Consider the following 24,547-nt stretch of genomic DNA (forward strand, 5'->3'; position numbering starts at 1 on the left):
GAAATAGTAATTTTTTTAATTGCAATTAATTTTTTTTAGTTAATTGCGTGAGTTAACGGCAATTAATCAACAGCCCTATTAGTTTTCTCTCATGTTTCAGTCTGGATGAGTTGCAGAGACAGAGGAACATGTTTCCTAATAGTACTATTCCATGTAAGCAAATTACATAGATGCCTCATGGCTGTTATGTTGCAAATGGGTGGGGAGGTATTCACAAGATATCCTCTCCGAGGCAGTCCACCCCACAAAAAAAGTTTGAGCCCTGTCCTAGAATTTTACCCACTGAAAAGGAGCGAAAGCACAAATTTAATTGAAAGCCTATGTTGGTGTTTACGGTATGTGCTTCTCTCTCTGACTCTCAAGTAAACACTGTTAAAAAGTCCTCTTTCATTATTGTAATGCTTTTAGAAAATCCCACTCACCTCCAAGATAAAGTATTTACCTTTTTTCTTGAAGGAAGAGGATGTGTTAGTGCATAAAATGGACAGATGTCAAGATAGGACTGAGTTTCCTTTCCTAGAGTTAATCATTCTGACAATTCAAATGGTAAAAGTAAACAATGAATAGACTTGTTATGGAATACAAAATTGTTTTATTCAGTACTTGGTGCTTTTTGTGCAACAGCTAGCTCAACTCATGCATTTGAAAGCAGTTTGGACACTACAGTTTGTATAGATAATGCATGGGAAATGTTTGCTGAAATTTTGTAAGACATAGGAAAATACAGTATAGATGAAATTACTATAAAGTGGGTTCACAACTGGCTGGAAAACGATTCTCAAGGAGTAGCTATCAACGGTTTTCTGACAGACCTGGGGGGAGGTGTATCTAATTGGGTCCCACAGGGATCTGTTTAGGGTTCAGTACTTATCAACATTTTCACTGACTGGATAATGGAGTGGAGAGTATGATTTCAAAATCTGCAGATGACACCAAGCTGGGAGGGGTTTCTAGCTCTTTGGAGGACAGGATTAGAAGATCAAAATGATCTTGACAAATTAGAAAATTGTTCTGAATTCAACAAGATGAAACTCAGTAAAGAGAAATGCAAAGTTCGGCACTTAGAAAGGAACAAAAAAATGGGGATTAACTGGCTGGGCAGTAGCACTTCAGAAAAGGATCTGGAGGTTATAGTGGATCACAAATTGAATGTGAGCCAACAACATGATGCAGTTGCGAAAAAGACTAATATTATTCCAGGGTGTATTAACAGGAGTGTCATATGTAAGACGCTGGAGCTAATTGTTGGCACTGATGAGGCCTCAGCTGGAGTATGGTGTTCAGTTTGGGGCACCACACTTTCTAAGAAAGATGTGGACAAACTGAAGAAAGTCCAGAGGAGAGCAACAAAAATGATCAAAGGTTTAGAAAACCTGGCCTATCAGGAAATGTTAAAAAACCTTGGCCTGTTTAAGTCTTGAGGAAAAAAAGGACCGAGGTGGGAGCTGATAAGTCTTCAAATAAGTTAAGGGTTGTTAGAAAGAGGAGGAGAATTCAGTTGTTCTCCATGTTCACTGAAGGACAAGAAGTAATGGGCTTAATCTTCAGTAAAAGAGATTTAGATTAGCTATTAGGAAAAACTTTCTAACTATAAGGGTAGTTAGGTACCGGAACAGATTATCAAGGGAGGCTGGGAAATCCCCATAATCTGAGTTTAAGAACAGATTAGACAAACACCTGTCAGGGATGGCCTAGATACATTTAGTCTTGCTTCACCATGGGGGAGGATGGATTAGCTGACCTCTCGAGGTCCTTTTCAGCCTTACATTTGTATGATTCTATGATTCTGGCAACAACGGATAAGTATGATCAGTCAAGCAGTGTCCGCTCTTTACTATCCAACATAGATGCTATGGTGCAGTTTTGTTAAAGATGCAAATCTGAAACTGGCCACTAGCTGGCAGGCTGACATCTAAAATTCAGTTAGATTCTGCTGCCCTTGTAAACAGGAAAGCAACAGAAATATATCTTTCATATATTTTAAGAGGCTTCCTTTTAGCAACACACAATGAGAATGCGCACACAAGCTTCAAAAACATGATAGTATCTTAGTTTATTATGTACATTGATTTTTAGCAAAGCTAGCACTATCATGGAAATAACACAATTTGCTTTTATACCAATAGGCTTGAATGTCTTTCAAAAAAGTAAGGCTTTAATTAGTTGTTCCTTAAACTAGCTGCTGTCCTGAAGGAAAGGTTATTTAAATGATCAGCTAACATTTACTCTCCCCCCCCCCCCCCCCGGATATTTTTTTTTTATCGGAGGGACATAAACCATAGTCTGTGTTAGCCAGTGATAACACAGGCAAGGTCCACTATATTCTCTTTTACAGAGTATCGCCACAGGCTACCTTCCTTTTTTAGGGGACAGTCTTTTCCTTTGTGGAAGAGAATAGAGTTGTCATGAATGGTTTTCCTAATGTAAGTACCTTAACATGGGAAGGCTTGGGGGATCCCAAGCTGGAAAACACATACATTTTACATTGAAATCAATATGTTTATTTCAAAAGCCAATTCAAAACAAATATTTTTACTATGAATTTTCCAGCTGAAACTTTTGTTAAAATCCACGTTTTCCCATGGAAAATTTCTTTTTCAGTGCGAATACATTTTTCAGTGGGAAAATTTTTCAAACAATTTCAACCAGCTCTAATCCCTAGCAGGTTGGACAGATGGATGGACACAAGCATCCACTTCTTAAAACATACAGTTTGATATCTACCGTCGAATATTGCTTAGAATAATTTACATTTTAATCTGTTATAGTAAAGAAGGCTTAGTAAATCAGGAGTAGTTATCTTACTGCAGTAAAGTGTATATATACTGTGTTAAATCTCTTGAATTCAATGACGATTGACATAAATCAGAAATTGGAACAGTTGAACCTAGGCAAAACCATAAATGCTTACCATAGAAATTAAAGTTGGAAAAACTGATTGTCATCTTTTCCCATTGATTTCAATAGAGAATGAATTTCTTCCTGTCCTAATTTCTCTCGCTTTCTACCTATTAGCAGGAAAATAATAGGCTTCGTGCAACAATAATCTCCCCTCTAGTTTAACTATATAATCTTAATTTTAAAAGACCATAATTCTGAAGCACATTCTGAAATTTTGAAAAAGAACTTGGAGTTTTCATTTATGAACATTCTTCCTGACTTTGCTTCCACTTGAAACTAAAATACCTTTTAAAATATTGAGGCCCAGTCCTCTAAGCTCTCTGGGCTCAGAACGTCCATTGGCGTCTGTGAGAATTCCACACAAGGATCAGGTTCTTAATGGGACTGAATTTACTGTTAGCAAAAGGGGCCAGACTCCAAGCAGTCGCAGAGACCAAAACCCTCTCACCACCACCCCTGGTGCCCAGCTAGTGTGCCTCAACCCAAACCTGAGAAGCAGGACTTTGATAGATGACAAAGTTATTCAATTTCTAGAGCTGTAGAGAGGAAGGAAGGTCCAGTGGTTACGGAGATAGTCTGGGACATGGGAAGCCTGGGATCAATACTGTGCTGCAGGCTTCCTGTGTGATCTTGGGTAAGCCATTTAGTATCCCTATGTCTGTTTCTGCTGCCTATAAAAATGGCAATAATACCCTCACAGGGTGTAAATACATTATAAATTATAAATGCATTAAACATGGTGAGATGCTCAATTACTACAGCAATAATTGCGGTTTAAGTAGCTAAAATAGACAGCTACCTAGGTCAGTCCTTGGTATCAGTCTGCCAGCAGGTGTGTTTAGTTGTTGTTGTAAAATAGTACAATTAGTATATAAACAGACCTAGGCTCAGCCCATCACTCACACAGGACAAAAAAAACGAGGAGTACCTGTGGCACCTTAGAGACTAACACATTTCTTTGGGCATAAGCTTTCGTGGGCTAAAACCCGCTTCACTGCATGCATCGGGTGGGAAATACAGTAGGAAGATATTTTTTCATGGTGTGTGTGTGTGTGTGTGTCTGTCTCTGTCTGTCTGTCTGTCTGTCTTCCTATTGCATTTTCCACTGCATGCATCCAATGTATGGGTTTTAGCCCATGAAAGCTTATGCCCAAAGAAATGTGTTAGTCTCTAAGGTGCCACAAGTACTCGTTTTTGTTTGGTTTTTTTTGCTGCTACAGCCTAATGGCTACCACTCTGAAACCTGTCATATAGGACAGTTAGCAGCCATAAGTTGCCAACCCTTTTCAGTCACTCCTGTTCTGGCCTGGCCTGGATTCGAATGGGCAGAGTGACCTAATCCATACAGCTTTATATCCCCTTTTCACTCCTCTGGCTCTGGTTAGAATAGTGTCTTTCAGCTAGACATAAAGATCCTCTTCAAAAGAAAGGAGAAAAAAAAACTGAACCAAAAGCAGCCACATAAAATATGCAAAACACAGTTGTCTGAGCAACTGTCCTTTCAAGATGACTTATCAGAAGCTTCAGTATTTATGTCTCAGTGGAAATGTCAACCTTTTACATTGCCTTGATTTAGCCTGAACAAACCTGAATAATACGTAATACAGGTGAAGGGGAAGGCAAAAACCCAATAGCAGGGATCTGACAATTTTGTAAGAGAAAAAGAATATGCTATTTTCTAGCTAAAAATAAAGTTTCCTCCTTATCCACTCATGGATTTCTTTGAACTCATGTAAGAGGAATAATTCAGACAGTTTATTTAACATCATGCAATATCATTTTTATCCTTCTCTCAAATCAGTAGGTAAGTTACTTTCAGGTTTATCTGGCATATGGACGAGCACTGGTGAAGCATTGCTGTGGAACAGAGCTGTACTTGCTAGTTCATTGGGCTCAACATATTTCAGCTTCTGGCACTCACTTTTCATGGTCTGAACTTTCTTGTCATATATCTCAAGGCAACATTTTATGCTGTATTTGAAAATCAGATAGCTCAGTTCACTTACATTTAATACAATGCACAAGCACGAAGTCACCACCACAAAATAGAGGAAGACTTTCTTCTCTGTGGGCTTGGAGATATAGCAATCTACTGTATTGGGACATGGCCTCATGTCACATTTCACAAGGCGTGGCACATTGAATCCACCGTACAACTTGTAAAACAAAACTAGGAAACCAATTTCAAATCCTGTTTTGAAAATGAGGCTGATGAGATAAGTGCACAACAGTCCACCATTCATGCTTCCTGGGCTCTTGTAAAGTTTCTTTTTGTGTCGCTTTTCCCTGCTCTCTCGATAGGCAACATGGAGAACAACCAAAAGAGAAGGGGTGGAGACCATGATCAGTTGCAAGGCCCAAAGCCTGATCTGGGAAATAGGGAAGAAGTGGTCGAAGCAGACGTTTTCACAACCCGGTTGCCTGATGTTGCACTCGAATTCCTTCAGTTCATTCTTCCAGACATTTTCTGCTGCCACAACATAGACAAGCAAGCGGAATATAAACACAATAGCCAACCAGATCCTGCCAATTCCTGTTGAATATTTATTCACTCCACTTAGGATGTCTCGCAGGAATCCCCAGCTCATGGTTTTTTCTGAAGGAAGGACAAAATGCTGTAACAAACAAACCTACGTTAGTGATTTTTGTTCTTTATCCAGATGATGGGAAAACAAATGCATCCAAGCTGAATCGTATTAATATAACTAGTATCTAAACCAGCCTAAAATAATTAGGGTCAAAGTGCTGTTCCTAGAGTCGCATGGCAGATTTTAGAACTGATCTTTAGTACCTCCTATGGTTGCTAATACTGAGAACAGTTTAACAGCAAGTGTAGGCGGGACCAAATCATGTTGGGCACCACATCAGACACCAAGGTTCAGCCTTGCTCTAAACATGCTATAAATACAAAGCAGGACTGTTCTTATTAACGTTAAGAGAAATCATAAAAATGTCCCAGGAAAGAATAGTTTGACTATTTAGGACCCAGTGAGCTCCCAGGAATCAAGGCTAAAGCTACCATGTGCTCACCATATGATATAAATTGGGCGGGGGGGAAGGCAACCATAAGGAGTACGGTGTCCATAATCGCATCCTCCACTCAGGCTGCACAGGTAGGATGTGGAGAAGCAGCTGCAATGACCATCATTAAAAAGTAATAATTTTGCTAACAGATCTCAGTTAGTAGAACAATAAATAATAGAACAATATCTTAATAGAAGGAACAGCAGATCTCTTGGGTGTGTCTTGAATAATAGCAATTGCAGACATTTTGATGGTGACCATTGCATATGAAAAAATTATGGGCCAAGAACATCCCAGGTGGTGGATGCATTTGGCTCCACAATTTGAAGCATAATGCTAAAGATAAGATCATTGAAATCTCTCTCCAGTATAAATGGATGGACAATCTTATTTATAAAAGTTTTGGTTATTTTTGTTTTGGTTTCATTTTTTCCCTCCTTCTCTCTGTTCCATTTACAGGCTAATATGGATTGGGAGTTACTTCATTGTCCTTCATTACTCTTAGCTAAGCACGTTTGTATGCAAGAAAACGTGTCTGAAATCCTCCTCAAAGGTTAATGTCTACGTGAATTATTAAAATGAAATACTGCTCTGTAAAACAAGGATTAGTTTTCACCATAGGGAGTGTCACCTGGCCCATCTGTCAATATTTGCCAACAGCAAATCCATATAACATCACCCAACAGCCTTTGTGAGCCCTTTAAGCAAAGCCAAAATAAGTTGCATCTGGTAGGCAAAATGTATTGTCAAACAAACAAGCAAGCCTATAAAACCATCAACATAAGAGATGTTCCGAGCCCCAGGCTTCTTTCTGTCCTTTAAAAATGGTAGATTTAGTGCCAACATTCACCTTCTCTGGGTTTGTGTTTAATTTATGTTCTGTTACATTCAGCCCCAGCCCCTGTGCTTTATGGGGGTGCAAAATTTGTCATGCAGTTCAGCTGCTGTAAAAGGACTATATTTGTCTGTTTTTTATGGATCATTTGCATAAAATTAACAGATTCATAGATTATAAGGCCAAACAGGACCACTGTGATCATCTAGTCTGATTTCCTATATAACACGTAGGACTTCCCTAAATTCCTACATGAACTGGGGCATATGTTTTAGAAAAACATCCACTCTGGATTTTAAAATGTTCAGTGACAGAGAATCCAGCACAACCCTTGGTAAATTGTTCCAAAGTACTTGGGGTTGGGGGAGTGGCACTATATGTGAAAGAAAGCACAGAGTCAAATGAAGTAAAAATCTGAAAAGAACCAAACCACATCGGTTGCATCCGATGAAGTGAGCTGTAGCTCACGAAAGCTTATGCTCAAATAAATTGGTTAGTCTCTAAGGTGCCACAAGTCCTCCTTTTCTTTTTGCAAACCATATCATAGAATCTTTAAGGATAGTAAGTCCATGCTTGAATAATAAGAATCTAGCACTAGGGATATACTACCAGCCACCAGACCAGGATGGTGATAGTGACTGTGAAATGCTCAGGGAGATTAGAGAGGCTATAAAAATAAAAAACTCAATAATAATGGGGGCTTTCAACTACCCCCATACTAACTGGGTACATGTCGGCTCAGGACACGATGCAGAGATAAAGTTTCTTGACACCTTAAATGACTACTTCTTGGAGCAGCTAGTCCTGGAACACACAAGAGGAGAGGCAATTCTTGATTTAGTCCTAAGTGGAGCAGAAGATCTGGGCCATGAGGTGAATATAGCTGAACCGTGTGGTAATAGTGATCATAACATAAAATTTAATATCCCAGGTGAGGGAGGGGGACACCAAAGCAGCCCACTATGGTAGAATTTAAACTTCAGAAAGGGAAACTACTCAAAAATGAGGAAGTTAATTAAACTGAAATTAAAAGGTACAGTGTCAAAGGTGAAATCCCTGCAAGCTGCATGGAAACTTTTTAAAGACACCATAATAGAGGCTCCATTTAAATGTATACCCCAAATTAAAAAACATAGTAAGAGAACCAAAGAAGTGCCACTGTGGCTAAACAACAAAGTAAAAGAAGAAATGAGAGGCAAAAAGACATCCTTTAAAAAGTGGAAGTTAAATCCTAGCAAGGGAAATAGAAAGGAGCATAAACTCTGGCAAGTGAAATGTAAAAATATAATTACGAAGGCCAAAAAAGAATTTGAAGAACAGCTAGCCAAAGACTCAAAAAGTAACAGCAAAATTTTTAAGTACATCAGAAGCAGGAAGCCTGCTAAACAACTATTGAGATGCTAAAGAAGCACTCAAGGAAGATAAGGTAATTGCGGAGAAACTAAATTAATTATTTGCATCAGTCTTCGGGGCTGAAGAGGTGAGGGAGAGTTCCAAACGTGAGCCATTCTTTTTAGGTGACAAATCTGATGAACTGTCCCAGACTGAGGTGTCATTAGAGGAGGTTTCGGAACAAATTGATAAATTAAACAGTAAATAAGTCACCAGGACCAGATGGTCTTCACCCAAGAGTTCTGAAGGAACTCAAATGTCGAAATTGCAGAACTACTAACTGTAGTTTGTAACCTACCATTTAAACCAGCTTCTGTACCAGATGACTGAAGGATAGCTAATGTGATGCCAATTTTTAAAAAGGTCTCCACAGGCAACCCCAGTAATTACAGGCTGGTAAGCCTAATTTCAGTACCAGGCAAACTGATTGAAACTATAGTAAAGAACAGAATTATCAGACACATAGATGAAAATGATTTGTTGGGGAAGAGTTAACATGGTTTTTGTAAAGGGAAACCATACCTCACCAATCTACTAGAGTTCTTTTGAGTGGGTAGGCAAACATGTCGACAATGATGATCCAGTGGACAGAGTGTACTTAGATTTTCAGAAAGGCTTTGACAAGACAAAGTAAGCTGTCATGGGGTAAGAGGAAAGGTCCTTTCATGAATCAGTAACTGGTTAAAGGATAGGAAACAAAGGGTAGGAATAAATGGTCAGTTTTCAGAATGAAGAGAAGTAAATAGTGGTGTCCCCCAAGGGGTCCATACTGGGACCATAACTGTTCAACATATTCATAAATTATCTGGGAAAAGAGGTGGCAAAATTTGTAGATGATACAAGACTACTCAAGACAGTTAAGTCCAAAGCAGACTGTGAAGAGCTACAAAAGGATCTCACAAAACTGAGTGACTAAGCAACAAAATGGCAGATGAAATTCAATGTTGATAAATGCAAAGTAATGCACGTTAGAAAACATAATCCCAGCTATACATATAAAATGATGGTCTAAATTAGCTGTTACCACTCAAGAAAGATCTTGGAGTCATTGTGGATAGTTCTCTGAAAACATTCACTTGTTGTGCAGTGATGGTCAAAAAAACTAACAGAATGTTGGGAATCATTAGGAAAGGATAGCTAATAAGATAGAAGATATTATATTGCCTCTATATAAATCTATTGTATGCCACATCTTGAATACTGCGTGCAGATCTGGTCGCCCCTTCTTAAAAAAGATATATTGGAGTTGGAAAAGGTTGAAAAAAGGGCAACAAAAATTATTAGGGGTATGGAACGGCTTCCATATGAGGAGAGCTTAATAAGATTGGGATTTTCAGCTTGGAAAAGAGACGACTAAGCGGAGATATGATAGAGGTCTCCCTATTTACTACCACCACCTGGGTGTATGCTCAGTTCAGCATATGTTCCTCTACAAAGTTGGAGAACTGATTCAGAATCTCTGACTCAGGTAATGCGGGGGGGGGCTCTTCATTATGCTTCGATGGGGCCTTGTCTTGCTAGGTTGGCTCAGATGCATGGGATGTGCCCTCACCAGGATTGGGGATCTCCCCTATTACTCCGATTAAGTATGGTGTCAGTACCACAATGTATTGGGCTTGGGGCCAGAGGTCTACTGCAGCCACCTGCTTAAAGTTTCAAGGAAGGCCTCAGGATCATCACTGGGCCGCATCTTGTTTTGGTAAGTCTGATGGGGTGGCAGCATGGGTGGTGCGTGAGTCTTCTGTTTGGGGAGGCTTACACGCGAGTGCTGGAAGCTCCCTAGAAGTGGAGGGGGTCCATTGGTGCCCGGGCTGTGGCCCCACCTCTCCAAGGCCCATCCCCCACTCTGCCTCTTCCCTCAAGGTGCCCCCTGCCCACTTGCCTCTCACTCCTCCTCCCTGCCTCTTCCCCCAAGGCCTGCCGACCTGCCGTTCACTCCTTCCCCACACCTCTTCCTCTAAGGGCGCGCCTGGCCACCCACCACGCGCTTCCCTCCGCAGCGGAGAGGAGTGAGTGGTGGGTGGGGGTCTCAGGAACGAGGCAGAGCAAAGGTGGAACCTCGGTCCAGGTGCCAGTGGCTCCCTCGCTTCTAGGGAGCTTCACTTCCAGGACCCCAAAGGTGACCCATGCCACAAATGCAGCATTTGCCCTTCTGCATGGCCAGCCTTTTCTGGGGAGGCTTAGCCCCAGTAAGCCTCTTACACGTGCTGTTCATGGGTGGCAGTCGCAGCTGGGGCAGGCTTTGCTGGCTCTGTGGGAGCGGGTGGCCATAATATCGTGACCACCTGCTGGACGAACTCTTGCTGCTGTTGTTGCTGCTGGGCCACTAGCCTATGGATCAACTGCTGCTGCTTGTTGGCCATTTGCAGAAGCAGTTGTTGCTGCTTATGATGGTGGGTGTTTTGTTTGGCCATCGGTTTTAGTAGCTGTTCCATTTCCATTTAGCAAGAGTGCGGGTTGCTTGAGGGTTTCTTTCTCTCTCTTTTTTTCTTCAATTCCCTTATGCCGGGACTAGGACATCTACACGCATTCTTCACCAATCTGTAACAGGCGGATTGAAGAGCTGGACTGCCTAATGGTTACAGCACATGGCTCTCAGCCCCATGCTTGGTTGAGGAGCCTCAGTTTTTAAGGCCAGCGGGGCTAGGGGGACCTGGGCCTTCCCTCTCCACTGGGTCGCAGCCCAGGGCCCAGTGTAAATCAGCCCTAAACAAGGGGAGGCCTTCCCAGAAGAGACTCTAAATCCACTGCCCTGAGTTACTTCCGACCAGTCTGTTTAGTATGGAGCATGGACCCTCTAGTCTAATTTGCTAGGCGGCTTGCTTCCTGTAGGGACCTCTCTTGTGTGGTGGGTTGTGCCTTACCGCAGTCCCAAGCTTCTTTGGGCGGGGCAGCTGCAAGCTGGGTGAAGGCAAGCCCCCCAGTGTCTATGGGGTTCGCTCACTCAGTTACCTCAGATGCTGGAGACTCCTAGGTCCCCTTCTCAGTCTCCCTTGCCTGGAGAGACAGTGCTTACTCCCAGGTGGCTGCCTTGGCTGGCAGGCTAGTGACCCTTCCCCTCAGGCAGGAGGTAGCTAGCTCCTGCCTCTTCAACAATCAGCCCCAAACTAAGCCGGGACCCCTCTTTTTCTCCCCTCTACAGACCTGGCATTGACTGTTGGTATAACAGGCTGGGGCTTGCTTTAACCCTGCTGTGCTGGTGGCCAGTTTCTCTGCTTCATCACAGTTAGCATGCGGAGTGACAGGGCAGGATTTTTTAACTTCCTCTTCTGGGGAGAATGGGGTAGGATATATATATTACAAATGGAGTTTGAATTTATGGATCTTGTATATATTAATATTTAAATGAGCATATTGTATACAAATGAATAGTCTGTTAGCATACTTAGCCCAATACAGGTAAATTAAAGTGTCCAAATTTAAAAAAAGTTTAATTACAAATGTGTCTGAAATAATTAAAACAAACAGTAAAACAATAACTGCTATTGTCTAACATGCAACTAAGTCACTATAACTGTAAAACTATATCTCGCCGTGTGACCAAGTAAATATTTTCTAAAGCAGCCTACACATTTTAGATATAATTCCCTTTGTGGGATGTAAACATTCTAGCAGAAGGGTTACAGTGTCATGGTATTTTCTGATGAATTTTACAGTTTTACGAAGTGCTATTAAGACACTAACATAAGTTAATACGAATGTAATCAGAGGATGAGATCGTGTGAGATTTCAAGCACGGGGAGTGAGGTTGTCCCCAGGTTCAAGTGTTCAGGAACAGGTTGCCCAAAATTGTGGAAGCCTATTACAGAAAGAGGTGAAATTGCATATGACACTTTCTCTGCTAGCCATAGATATTCCCAGTAACAACTAACATTGCACTTCCAATAGCAATACAAATCAACCCTTAAAATACATGCCTTTTTATCCACTCTAAAGCTTGCCAGGGGTTGGTAAAATACCCAGAACTAAGTAGTGCTGTGAGATTTGGTTGGACCTGATTTATATAAGTGCCAACCATAGTTATTTTTATTATCAAGTACACAATCAAAGGAGCAGCACCAGACTTCTTCTCTGACATTAACCTTCTGGACATTATCTCAGCGAGACGTGACTGGGTATTTGTTTTCATTGTTCTTCGATAAAAGTGATTTCTTCTCTCACTAAATGGTGTAACACTTTCTTTATACCGGTCTCCATACACATAATCTTGCGGCTGATTCCAGAGGAAGCCATAAGAAGCATGTAAATGTTTAGCTGTATGCCAAAACCTGGGCAGTGTGTGATAGCACACTCCAGTTTATGCAAATACTTGCTACATGCTGTCTAAGCAAATTCCATTTAACATTCAGACTTCTGTGTAGGAGCCAACTATCCCACGATATTAGACTGAATGATTTTCCCAAAATTATAGACATTTGCTGGGATGTTCTTTTACCTGTAGATCAATGTTGCATTTTAAATCCTCCACTTGTGTACTGAGTATACGTCATTTCATAGTTTAACACATGCCCTAACCTTTATCACAGAAACCTGCCCATGTTTCCTATGTGTTTCCCCACCATCCTTGCTATAGAGGTCTTCTTTTGTGCATGTCCAGCATCACCAGATGGAAGGGGAGCCCCTGCCAGTGCAATTCCCATCAAAGCTAGAAGGGGGCTATAGGACAGACAACAAGGGCAGACACAGGGCCTCTATCTAGCTAGGCCAGGCCTTCATGTTCTACATGGATCTTGGAGTATCTGCTGGTTTGGGGGCCCAAAATCCCTTGTTCTGCAAGAGGAGGAGCAAATCTGCCCTCACAGGAAATGATTCCAGGGAAAAACTGTGAGGGGGACTTGCAGCGTTTCCAGTCCCCTGTCCCTTTAATTTTTCTCCCTACTTTTTACTCGTTAGCTGTAGAGTCAATACAACTGTGGGAGAGTGAGCTGGAGTCTTCTTTGTCCCCTGCATCTTCAGTAGGATTGTTTATTCAATTCCAGTCCAGAGTCTTAGTTGCTTAGATTCATTCTGGCTCTAGCAACACTAACAGAAGCGTGTGCTCAGCATAAACTGCAAAATCTTAGGGCATATCTACCCTGCCCCTCCATTTGGACTATGGGAGTGTGAATAGCAGAGTGTTTGCAACCAAAGTGTTGCACTGTATCTCTCCCATGTGGGGGGATGAGGGCCCGAACTAAAAGATTCCTACTTCACATTAATGTAATCCTGTTTGACAAGGGAAGCAAGCTAACAAAAAAATAAATATGGTCCCACTTAATAAAACACAGACAAGAAGATTAGGGATGTGCCAAGTAGGTTTTCCTTTTATAACATGAGGTAAATTACTCTCAGTCTCAGCCCTGGTCTACACTACGAGTTTAGGTCGAATTTAGCAGCATTAGATCGATTTAACCCTGCACCCATCCACACAACAAGGCCATTTTTGTCTACTTAATGGGCTCTTAAAATAGATTTCTGTACTCCTCCCCGACGAGGGGATTAGTACTGAAATCGACATCGCCCAGTCAAATTTGGGTTAGTGTGGATGCAATTCGACGGTATTGGCCTCCGGGAGCTATCCCACAGTGCTCCATTGTGACCGCTCTGGACAGCACTCTCAGCTCGGATGTACTGGCCAGGTAGACAGGAAAAGCCCCGTGAACTTTTGAATTTCATTTCCTGTTTGCCCAGCATGGCAAGCTGATCAGCACAGGTGACTGTGCAGATCTCATCAGCAGAGGTGACCATGGAGTCCCAGAATAGCAAAAGAGCTCCAGCATGGACTGAACGGGAGGTACGGGATCTGATCGCTGTATCGGGAGACGAATCTGTGCTATCGGAACTCCATTCCAAAAGATGAAATGCCAAAATATTTGAAAAAAATCTCTAAGGGCCTGAAGGACAGAGGCTATAACAGGGACCCACAGCAGTGCTGCGTGAAACTTAAGGAGCTCAGGCAAGCCTACCAAAAAACCCAAGAGGCAAATGCCCACTCGGGGTCAGAGCCCCAGACATGCCGCTTCTACGATGAGCTGCATGCAATTCTAGGGGGTGCCCCTACAACTACCCCACACCTGTACGTGGACTCCTGCAAGGGAGTCTCACGCAACAGGGATGAGGATTTTGGGGACGAGGAAGATGAGGAGGAGGGGGAGGTTGAAGATGGTGCACACCAGGGAAGTGGAGAAACCATTCTCCCCGACAGCCAGGAACTGTTTATCACCCTGGAGACAATACCCCCCAACCCGGGCTCCCAGACCTTGAAGGCAGAGAAGGCACCTCTGGTGAGTGTACCTTTGTAAATATAATACACGGTTTAAAAGCAAGCGTGTTTAATGATTAATTTGCCCTGAATACTTAGGATGCATTCATGGCCAGTACAGCTACTGGAAAAGTCTGTTAATGTGTCTGGGGATGGAGTGGAAATCCTCCAGGGACATCTCCATGAAGCTGTCCTGCAGGTACTCCCAAAGCCTTTGCTAAAGGTTTCTGGGGAAGGCAGCCTTATTGCATCCTCCATGGTAGGACACTTTACCACAGCAGGCCAGTAGCACGTAGTCTGGAATCATTGCATAAGCAAGCATGGCAGCATGTGGTCCCGGTGTTTGCTGGCATTCAAGCAACATCCATTCTTTATCTCTCTGTGTTATCCTCAGGAGAGTGATGTCATTCATGGTCACCTGGTTGAAATAGGGGAATTTAATGAAGAGGACATTCAGGGGTGGCCATTCCTGCTGGGCTGTTTGCCTGTGGCTGAAAAGAAATCATCCCCGCTGTTAGCCACATGGTGGGGGGAGGGTGAAGCGATCATCCCAGAGAATTGGGTGTGGGGGGGATTTAGTTGGGTTTGTGCTGCACGTTAACCCAAAAACATCAGCCCCTCCTTTTAAATGGCCAATGTGTCTTTTTCAATTTTAATCTCCCTTTTTTCCTCCTGCAGCTGCAAATGTTTCAACTCTGCGACTAGCATCTCCGTCCCAGAGGCTAGTGCAGATAAGAAGGCGAAAAAAACATGCTCACGATGAAATGTTCTCTGAGCTCATGCAGTCCACCCAAACTGAAAGAGCCCAGCAAAATGCGTGGAAGCAGACAATGGCAGAGCCCAGAAAAGCACAAAATGAACGTGAGGACAAGTAGCAGGAGCAACAGGAGAGGTGGCAGGATCAAAAGGAAAAGTGGCGGCAGCATGATGAAAGGAGGCAGGATGCAATGCTGAGGCTACTGGAGGATCAAACTGATATGCTCTGGCATATAGTTGAGGTGCAGGAAAGCCACAGACTGCCACTGCAGCCCCCGTGTAACAAACCGCCCTCCTCCCCAAGTTCCATAGCCTCCTCACCCAGATGCCCAAGAACACTGGTGTGGAGGCTCCGGGCACCCAACCACTCCACCCCAGAGGACTGCCCAAGCAACAGAAGGCTGGCATTCAATAAATTTTGAAGTGCAGCGTGGCCTTGTCCTTCCCTCCTCCCCCACCCCACCCGGTGCTTCCCTCTGCCCCCACCCCTCCTGAGCTACCTTAGCAGTTATCCCCCTATTTGTGTGATGAATTAATAAAGAATGCATGAATTTGAAACAACAATGACTTTATTGCCTCTGCAAGCAGTGATCGAAGGGGGAGGGGAGTTGGCTTACAGTGAAGTAGAGTGAACCAAGGGGGCGGGTTTTCATCAAGGAGAAACAAACAGAAGTGTCACACTGTAGCCTGGTCAGCCATGAAACTGGTTTTTCAAAACTTCTCTGATGCGCAGCGCGCCCTGCTGTGCTCTTCTAACCACCCTGGTGTCTGGCTGCACGTAATCAGCAGCCAGGCAATTTGCCTCAACTTCCCACCCCACCATAAACGTCTCCCCCTTACTATCACAGATATTGTGGAGCACACAGCAAGCAGTAATAACAATGGGAATATTGGTTTTGCTGAGGTCTAACTGAGACAGTAAACTGCACCAGTGCACTTTTAAACATCCAAGTGCACATTCTACCACCATTCTGCACTTGCTCAGCCTATAGTTGAACAGCTCCTGACTACTGTCCAGGGTGCCTGTGTATGGCTTAATGAGCCATGGCATTAAGGGGTAGGCTGGGTCCCCAAGGATAACTGTAGGCATTTCAACATCCCCAGCGGTTATTTTCTGGTCTGGAAAGTAAGTCCCTTGCTGCAGCTGTTCATACAGGCCAGAGTTCCTGAAGATGTGAGTGTCATGAACCTTTCCCAGCCATCCCATGTTGATGTTGGTGAAACATCCCTTGTGATCCACCAGTGCTTGCAGCACCATTGAAAAGTACCTCTTTCGGTTTATGTACTGGCTGCCTTGGTGATCCAGTGCCAAGATAGGGATATGGGTTCCGTCTATTGCCCCACCACAGTTAGGGAATCCCATTGCAGCAAAGCCATCCACTATGACCTGCACGTTTCCCAGAGTCATTACCTTTGATAGCAGCAGCTCAGTGATTGTGTTGGCTACTTGGATCACAGCAGCCCCCACAGTAGATTTGCCCACTCCAAATTGATTCCCGACTGACCGGTAGCTGTCTAGTGTTGCAAGCTTCCAGAGGGCTATCACCACTTGCTTGTGAACTGTGAGGGCTGCTCTCATCTTGGTATTCTTGCGCTTCAGGGCAGGGGAAAGCAAGTCAGAAAGTTCCATGGAAGTGCCCTTAAGCATGCGAAAGTTTCTCAGCCACTGAGACTCATCCCAGACCTTCAACACTATGCAGTCCCACCAGTCTGTGCTTCTTTCCTGGGCCCAGAATCGGTGTTCCATGGCATGAGCCTGCCCCATTGCCACCAGGATGGCCAAATTGCCAGGGCCAGTGCTTTGAGTGAAGTCGGTGTCCATGTCCTCATCACTCTCGTCACCGCGCTGCATCGCCTCCTCGCCTGCTTTTGCAGGTTCTGGTTCTGCATATACTGCATGATAATGTGCGGGGTGTTTACAATGCTCATAACTGCCGCGGTGATCTGAGCGGGCCCCATGCTTGCCGTGGTATGGCGTCTGCAGGAGAGCAGAGTTGCAGGGAAAGCGGTGGTTGGATGACCAGTTTTGCAGACCTACTGCACCGTCTGCTGCCAGGACACAACAGCTGAGCGGGCTGCATGCTTGCTGTGGTATGAGACAAGAGCAGCCGAGCAGAGTTGCAGCAGAAGCAGCCCAGCAAGACCACCAGGAGAGCAGAGTGGCAGCAGAAGCGATGGATGACGACGGTCATATAGAGGACCTGCGAGGTGGATTCATAGCATCAGGAGAGCAGAGTGGCAGCTGACGCGGTCATTTGATGATGACGGTTTGCAGTCCTACTGCAGCGTCTACTGAAAGCAGTATGGCGCCCGCACGGAAAAAAGGAGTGAAACGATTGGTTGTCGTTGCTTTCACGGAGGGAGCGGCGACTGATGACATGTACCCAAAACCAACCACAACAATGTTTTTGCCCCAACAGGCATTGGGAGCTTAACCCAGAATTCCAATGGGTGGTGGAGACTGCGGGAACTGTGGGATAGCTACCCACAGTGCAACGCTCCAAAAGTTAACGCTAGCCTCGGTACTGTGGACGCACTCCGCCGACTTACTGTGCTTAGTGGGGACACACACAATCGACTGTATGAAATCACTTTCTAAAAAATCAACTTATACCAATTAGACCTAATTTTGTAGTGTAGACATACCCTCAGAAAACCAGGTTCTGCATTAACTGCTGTGAAAACAGCTCATAGGTCAAGTCATCATTCCTACCAAGTAACTTTTTTACTTAAGGAATCCTCCCAAAGGCAGTGCGGGAATTTTAGGAGGTGTATTGGAACAGAGTAAAGAAAGCCTACATTTCTTGTCCTATGAATATCTATGCTGCAGCTCTTTGTTGGGGGTGGGAGTAGCTGGGGAATCAGCACTTTTGAAAATCAGGCCACTTATGGATTTAGGAATCTATCTTTAGGCCCTTGCTTTCGAAAATCTCTGCCAGTGTTTCCATATCAGGGAGTGCCTACATACAAACTGGGAATAGAAAAAATGTTCCTCACACCCTGCCCCACCAATCTACACTGAGAACAGGCTGAAGAAAAGCACAATGGAAAGACCTGTCCAGGGAGAAGTGGGGATAAGAGCTTGGAGGGAACTCTCAGACATCCCTTAGGCAATGTATAGGCCCCAATCTACTGAAAGAGCAAAGAGGAGGAAGAGTTTAAATCATGTAGCGCTGATATAGAATAGATACCGAAAAGGGTTTTAGTTAATGAAGACTTACTTACATAGTTACTTGATTAAATGCTCCTTTGGCTGAAATGAGACTTTTAAATAAAGTGACTGTGGAACACACAGCTATACTTTCTGGAGCCATTAATTCCCAATCAACAAGCTCTAGGCAACAAAATGTCAGTGTTTTTACATCTGTAGTCTTCCCTGTGACACTGGCTGAGTGTCCATGGGACAAACTTCAGCTGAGCGGGTCTATAGAGTGACAGAGCTTGTTTTGTGGCATTTCTCGGGGTGACAGGCAACATTTCTGCCCAAAGGAGACGCAAATGTGTCCTTAAAAGGAAAAAAAATGTTTATTTTATGTACGATTGCTGCTATATGGCAATGTAGCTTTTAACTGTTGCTCAGGTTGATACTGTACAATGCCATTCATTCTTCAAAGGCTTAGACTTTGCAGACAGGGTTAGTCATCAGTTAAAGAATAAAGCAAAAAGACAGAGATTCAGTAGATGAGAGGGAGACAGTAGACTTCCTGATGGAGCAGTACATGTGAGAATGACAAGCAGCTATAGGGAGAGGGGTTGGGGAGGCCAAGCACGGCGAACAGATGGACGTGCGACTAGAGAAGATGAAGCCATTGTGTGAGGAGTCAAATCCAGAACAGTCTAGGGATTCAGAAAGACCATAAAAGAGGAACTGAAATAGTCAAGTTGGGGTGTGATTGTGACAAGAGGGAGATCACAATAAGGGGGAGTTTTGGCAATGTTCCAGAAGAGGGGAGATAAATGAGCAGAGCAAGTTAGAGATGACTTCTAGTCTTAGCAAAATTATATTCTGCGTTAAGCAAAGGGAAAGTCTAAAATGGATTTATACCCGGAAGGAAGATTTCACTCTTTAGAGCATCCAAGAGTAGAATGATTGGTGCAGCATTAAATGAGCAGAAGGAAGAAAGACAGTTGAATGAGGAAGCAGAGGGATCAGAGAGTAAGTTGAGGGACATGTAAGATTGGTATCATCTGTATCGAGGTGATGTCCAGCACCGAAGCTAGCAATGGGAAGTCACAGGGTGTCAGGAAAAGAGAACAAGAAGAAGATGGAGCCTCCAGAGTGGAAGGGATGAAGGAAAGATATCATCTCTATCAGAAATGAAAAGGGAGTCATTACAGAGAGTTCAAATCAGCAGAGGAGAGGGGGCTGAAAAGGAAAGAGTTTGTTGTTCAAAATACTCTAGAAAAGACAGACTGAACAAAAAGCTATGGAAAGCTGCACCATTAATTGCTTAGCTGGCTGAATATCATTTATTGAAAAATGTATTTGAATAATGCTATGGTTGAATGAATTATTCACTGAACAATTGTATAATTCAGTCAGGTCTACAGCAGCTTGAATCATAGAATCATAGAATATCAGGGTTGGAAGGGACCCCAGAAGGTCATCTAGTCCAACCCCCTGCTCGAAGCAGGACCAATTCCCAGTTAAATCATCCCAGCCAGGGCTTTGTCAAGCCTGACCTTAAAAACCTCTAAGGAAGGAGATTCTACCACCTCCCTAGGTAACGCATTCCAGTGTTTCACCACCCTCTTAGTGAAAAAGTTTTTCCTAATATCCAAACTAAACCTCCCCCATTGCAACTTGAGACCATTACTCCTCGTTCTGTCATCTGCTACCATTGAGAACAGTCTAGAGCCATCCTCTTTGGAACCCCCTTTCAGGTAGTTGAAAGCAGCTATCAAATCCCCCCTCATTCTTCTCTTCTGCAGACTAAACAATCCCAGCTCCCTCAGCCTCTCTTCATAAGTCATGTGCTCTAGACCCCTAATCATTTTTGTTGCCCTTCGCTGGACTCTCTCCAATTTATCCACATCCTTCTTGTAGTGGGGGGCCCAAAACTGGAAACAGTACTCCAGATGAGGCCTCACCAGTGTCGAATAGAGGGGAATGATCACATCCCTCGATCTGCTCGCTATGCCCCTACTTATACATCCCAAAATGCCATTGGCCTTCTTGGCAACAAGGGCACACTGTTGACTCATATCCAGCTTCTCGTCCACTGTCACCCCTAGGTCCTTTTCCGCAGAACTGCTGCCTAGCCATTCGGTCCCTAGTCTGTAGCGGTGCATTGGATTCTTCCATCCTAAGTGCAGGACCCTGCACTTATCCTTATTGAACCTCATCAGATTTCTTTTGGCCCAATCCTCCAATTTGTCTAGGTCCTTCTGTATCCTATCCCTCCCCTCCAGCGTATCTACCACTCCTCCCAGTTTAGTATCATCTGCAAATTTGCTGAGAGTGCAATCCACACCATCCTCCAGATCATTTATGAAGATATTGAACAAAACCGGCCCCAGGCCCGACCCCTGGGGCACTCCACTTGACACCGGCTGCCAACTAGACATGGAGCCATTTATCACTACCCGTTGAGCCCGACAATCTAGCCAGCTTTCTACCCACCTTATAGTGCATTCATCTAGCCCATACTTCCTTAACTTGCTGACAAGAATACTGTGGGAGACCGTGTCAAAAGCTTTGCTAAAGTCAAGAAACAATACATCCACTGCTTTCCCTTCATCCACAGAACCAGTAATCTCATCATAAAAGGCGATTAGATTAGTCAGGCATGACCTTCCCTTGGTGAATCCATGCTGACTGTTCCTGATCACTTTCCTCTCATGTAAGTGCTTCAGGATTGATTCTTTGAGGACCTGCTCCATGATTTTTCCAGGGACTGAGGTGAGGCTGACTGGCCTGTAGTTCCCAGGATCCTCCTTCTTCCCTTTTTTAAAGATTGGCACTACATTAGCCTTTTTCCAGTCATCCGGGACTTCCCCCGTTCGCCACGAGTTTTCAAAGATAATGGCCAAGGGCTCTGCAATCACAGCCGCCAATTCCTTGCTCTATTGAATAATTTCTTGAATAATATGCATTGAATAATGCATCCAATGAATAGCTTATTATTTGATTAATAATTTCCCCCAGATTTTGACCATCTTTGCTAACTATGTTAGCAGTAGAAAAAGTACTTTTGTACAGAGGAGAATGGGGAATTAGGAAAATGTGAGGGGGAAATGAGCCAATGGCAAATGGAGCTAATCCATCAGGAGTTGTGGGGGGGGGAGAAATGGGGATACTTTCAGGAGATACTGGTGAGGGAAGGACACTGGGAGTCACCAGGGGAGCACACAGAGAAGGAGTGGGGAGTATTGTGTTGCTGTACAATAAAAGCAGTGGAATGCAGAGGTGGAGCAGAGAGGGCAGATTGTCAGCCTGGGAAGTGAGGGTGAGGCTCACAAGTTGTGTGTACAGGCTTGGAACTGGCCTAGCAAGCTGTGCAATGGTGACATTTTTTTCCGTGTAACCACTGTTGATTTAAAATATCAATTCTGTTCACTATAAGACATAGTCTTTCTTTATGGGTGGCTTAATGACAGGGGAGGGAAGGTGATGGAAACCATTGGGAAAGATGCTAAGGGAATGGGGCAGGTGCTGAGAGTCAATGAGGAGGGCACAGGAAAACAGAAGGTGGAAAATAAGTTGAGACATCAACTTCCATGTGGGGACAGTGTAGTCTAGTGACTAGAGCAAGTTACAAGATGCCAGACCTGATTCTATTCAGAGTCACCCTGATCAAGTCACTTATGGATTGACTTTCAGAGGTGCTAAGCACCCACAAATCCCATTGAAGTCAATGGGAGGTGTAGGTGCTCATCACTTTTGAAAATCAAGCCACAACCCTCAGTGCCTTAGTTTCTTTATTGGTAAAATGGGGGTGATAATACCAACTTTGAAAATTGATTTCAGATGCTTGGGTGAAAGGTGCTATGGAAATGCCAAGTGTAATAATTTAACACTGGGAAATTATTTGTGTCTAGGGTCTTTCATTGTTCAGATACCCCCTTGTCTGCCCTAAAATGAGTCAAACTGAAATAAAAATGTAAATTTCAATACTCATTGTTTTTTGAAGCCTACAAGAAACTAGCCAGCTAAGCTATTTACTTCTTATATTCCATTAGCAAACAAACCTACCTCCACTAAACTGCGTACTAGCCCTAGTTGATTATTATTTATAATATGGCAGTGTCTAGCAGTGCCATTGAAAGAGGGACCCCATTGTTGTAGACATGTCACAAAACACAGAGTAAGAGACAAAGTCCCTGCTCTGAAGAGTTTACAGTCTAAACAGACAGACAAAAGGTAGGAGGGAAAACAGAGGCAATGTGATTTACCAAAGGTCATGCAGTAGATCAATGGTAGAGTTAGGATGAGAACACAGTCTCTCTATCCCAGTCCAGTATCTGAGCCACTGTAGCATGCTGAGTTATTATTCTGCCTTCTTAATATTAACCTCTCATTACATCAGGTCTAGCATTAGCTTGTAAGCTCATCAGAGCACAACTCATGTCCTTTTATCTCTCACGAGGAGGCACCTAGCACTCTTTTGGGTGCCATAATAAGTAATATTTTAAGCAGATTTTCCATACTTCCCGTGCCAGTATAATTGTGGTTAAAATGTGTATGCATAATGTGTAAAAACACTAGCCTGGATATGTACTTGCTAAATATGTACAGGAATGGTAGTGGACAGAAGTAAATGGAGGAAGGCTGGTCATTTGGTTGTGGCCCTGGATTGGAACTCAGTAGAGTTTTGGTTTTATTCTTTGCTCTGCTATTGGCTTCCGGTGTAACCCTGGGGCAATCACATAATCTCTCAGGGCCTCTGTTCTTTGTCTTTAAAATAGGGGTAATACTTCCCTTTTCCACTCTGTCTGTCTTGTCTATTTAGAGTGTGAGCTCATCAGGGCAGGAACTTTCTTAGTTAGTTTGCGTGTGTACACTCCCTGACACAATGGGATCCTGTTCTAGGTTGGGGCATCAAGGTGCTACTTTAATAAAATAATTAATAATGATAATAAACTATTTGGGTATAATTCTCTGCTCTGCTACAGACTCCCTGGGTGACTGGGGGCTAGTCACTTAATCCCTCTATGCCTTAGTTCCTCATCTCCAAAGTGGGATAAATATTTTTTCTCTACCTCTTTGGGGGAGCGTGAGGGTCAATTCATTGATACAGTGTTTCCCAAATTTTTGAAAACTTTCATCAGGAAAATTAAACTAATCGTCTACCTCCACTCCTCAACAGCCCAGCCTTGTGCTGCTAAATATTAAGGCACTCAGCCATGATGGTGATGAGTACCGTACCAGAATCTAGACATGTTACTCAAGAGCCTGATTCAGATCTAAATAAGGCACATTTTTAAGATCAGCTGACAATTTCTTCTTTAAATCAATACACCTGCCCTCCTTCCCCACCCACCCCCAGAGAATGTGTGGAAAGATCAAAATAGTTTGCATGTAGGGGAGAATATCATCCACAAACTACTTCCTCGGTGTTTGTCAGACGCTTAACTCTGATGAGCTCTTTTTTTATAGTTTGTAGTTGCATTGCTTCATCTCACTAACTTTTTATATTTGCATTTGAGAAATTAAAAGCATCATTTAACAACTCAGCAGTTATCAAGTATGATGTTCTGCCAGAGTATGGTCTGTTTAATTATTTTCCACTTCCTAGGACTGATTCTGGGGGGAACAGTAACTATCAGCCATCGCCTTTTCTGTGAATCTTAGTAAATTAGGTAATCAAGTAAAAATGATACTTGAAATGTCCAGGATGACATAAAATGCCAAAGTAGTTGTGTCTGCTCCATATCTGCACAATAAATATTGCAGTTCTCATAAGCACAGAGAAAAATCCATAACCAGTCTACCTCACGCTCTCATATTACAAAGAAAAGCTACTTCTATGGTATCCACAGCAATGATCCCAGGAATTAACAAGTGTTGTTACACGGCTTGAGTCATTCCTGTAAGGGTGGTCAGAGGACAAAAGTATTACAATAACAAGGCAAGGGATTTCAACTCTGGAACTTACTGAAAAAAAATTAAATTAAAACATACGGACTGTGGGTCATAGATGGCTACATTCCAGTTTGTAACAATTAAATTGTTTAAAAGTTAGATCAACAGTGCATGGGAAAACTTACTGCCATTTTACAAGGCTTACACTTAATTAGAATTGCATATACATTTGACACTTTCTGGAAGGACACTTTCTTAAACCTATTATCCTGATTGTTGATACACACACACAACCTCCCCCTAACCTGTTTCTTATTGAATAAAGACACATTTTATCAGAACAAGAAAATCTTACTTACCTGAACAGCAACAG

At 43.3% G+C, this 24,547-nt stretch overlaps 1 protein-coding gene across 1 annotated transcript; it reads right to left on the minus strand.

Moving 5' to 3' along the window:
• Positions 1-4,682: 4,682 nt before the first annotated feature.
• Positions 4,683-24,547, minus strand: GJB7 (gap junction protein beta 7). Its single transcript, XM_074946870.1, has 2 exons — positions 24,534-24,547; positions 4,683-5,516 (listed from the first exon to the last, which is right to left on the minus strand). The coding sequence occupies exon 2, from the start codon at positions 5,487-5,489 to the stop codon at positions 4,683-4,685; it is 807 nt and encodes a 268-aa protein (XP_074802971.1). The 5' UTR covers positions 5,490-5,516; positions 24,534-24,547.

This window comes from Natator depressus, chromosome 3, assembly GCF_965152275.1.
Source record: "Natator depressus isolate rNatDep1 chromosome 3, rNatDep2.hap1, whole genome shotgun sequence".
In the NCBI taxonomy this organism is placed as follows: domain Eukaryota; kingdom Metazoa; phylum Chordata; order Testudines; family Cheloniidae; genus Natator; species Natator depressus.

What these genes read in the sequence shown, in the direction of transcription:
- GJB7 (XM_074946870.1), bottom strand. Translation starts at nt 5,489, where the DNA reads ATGAGCTGGGGATTCCTGCGAGACATCCTAAGTGGAGTGAATAAATAT.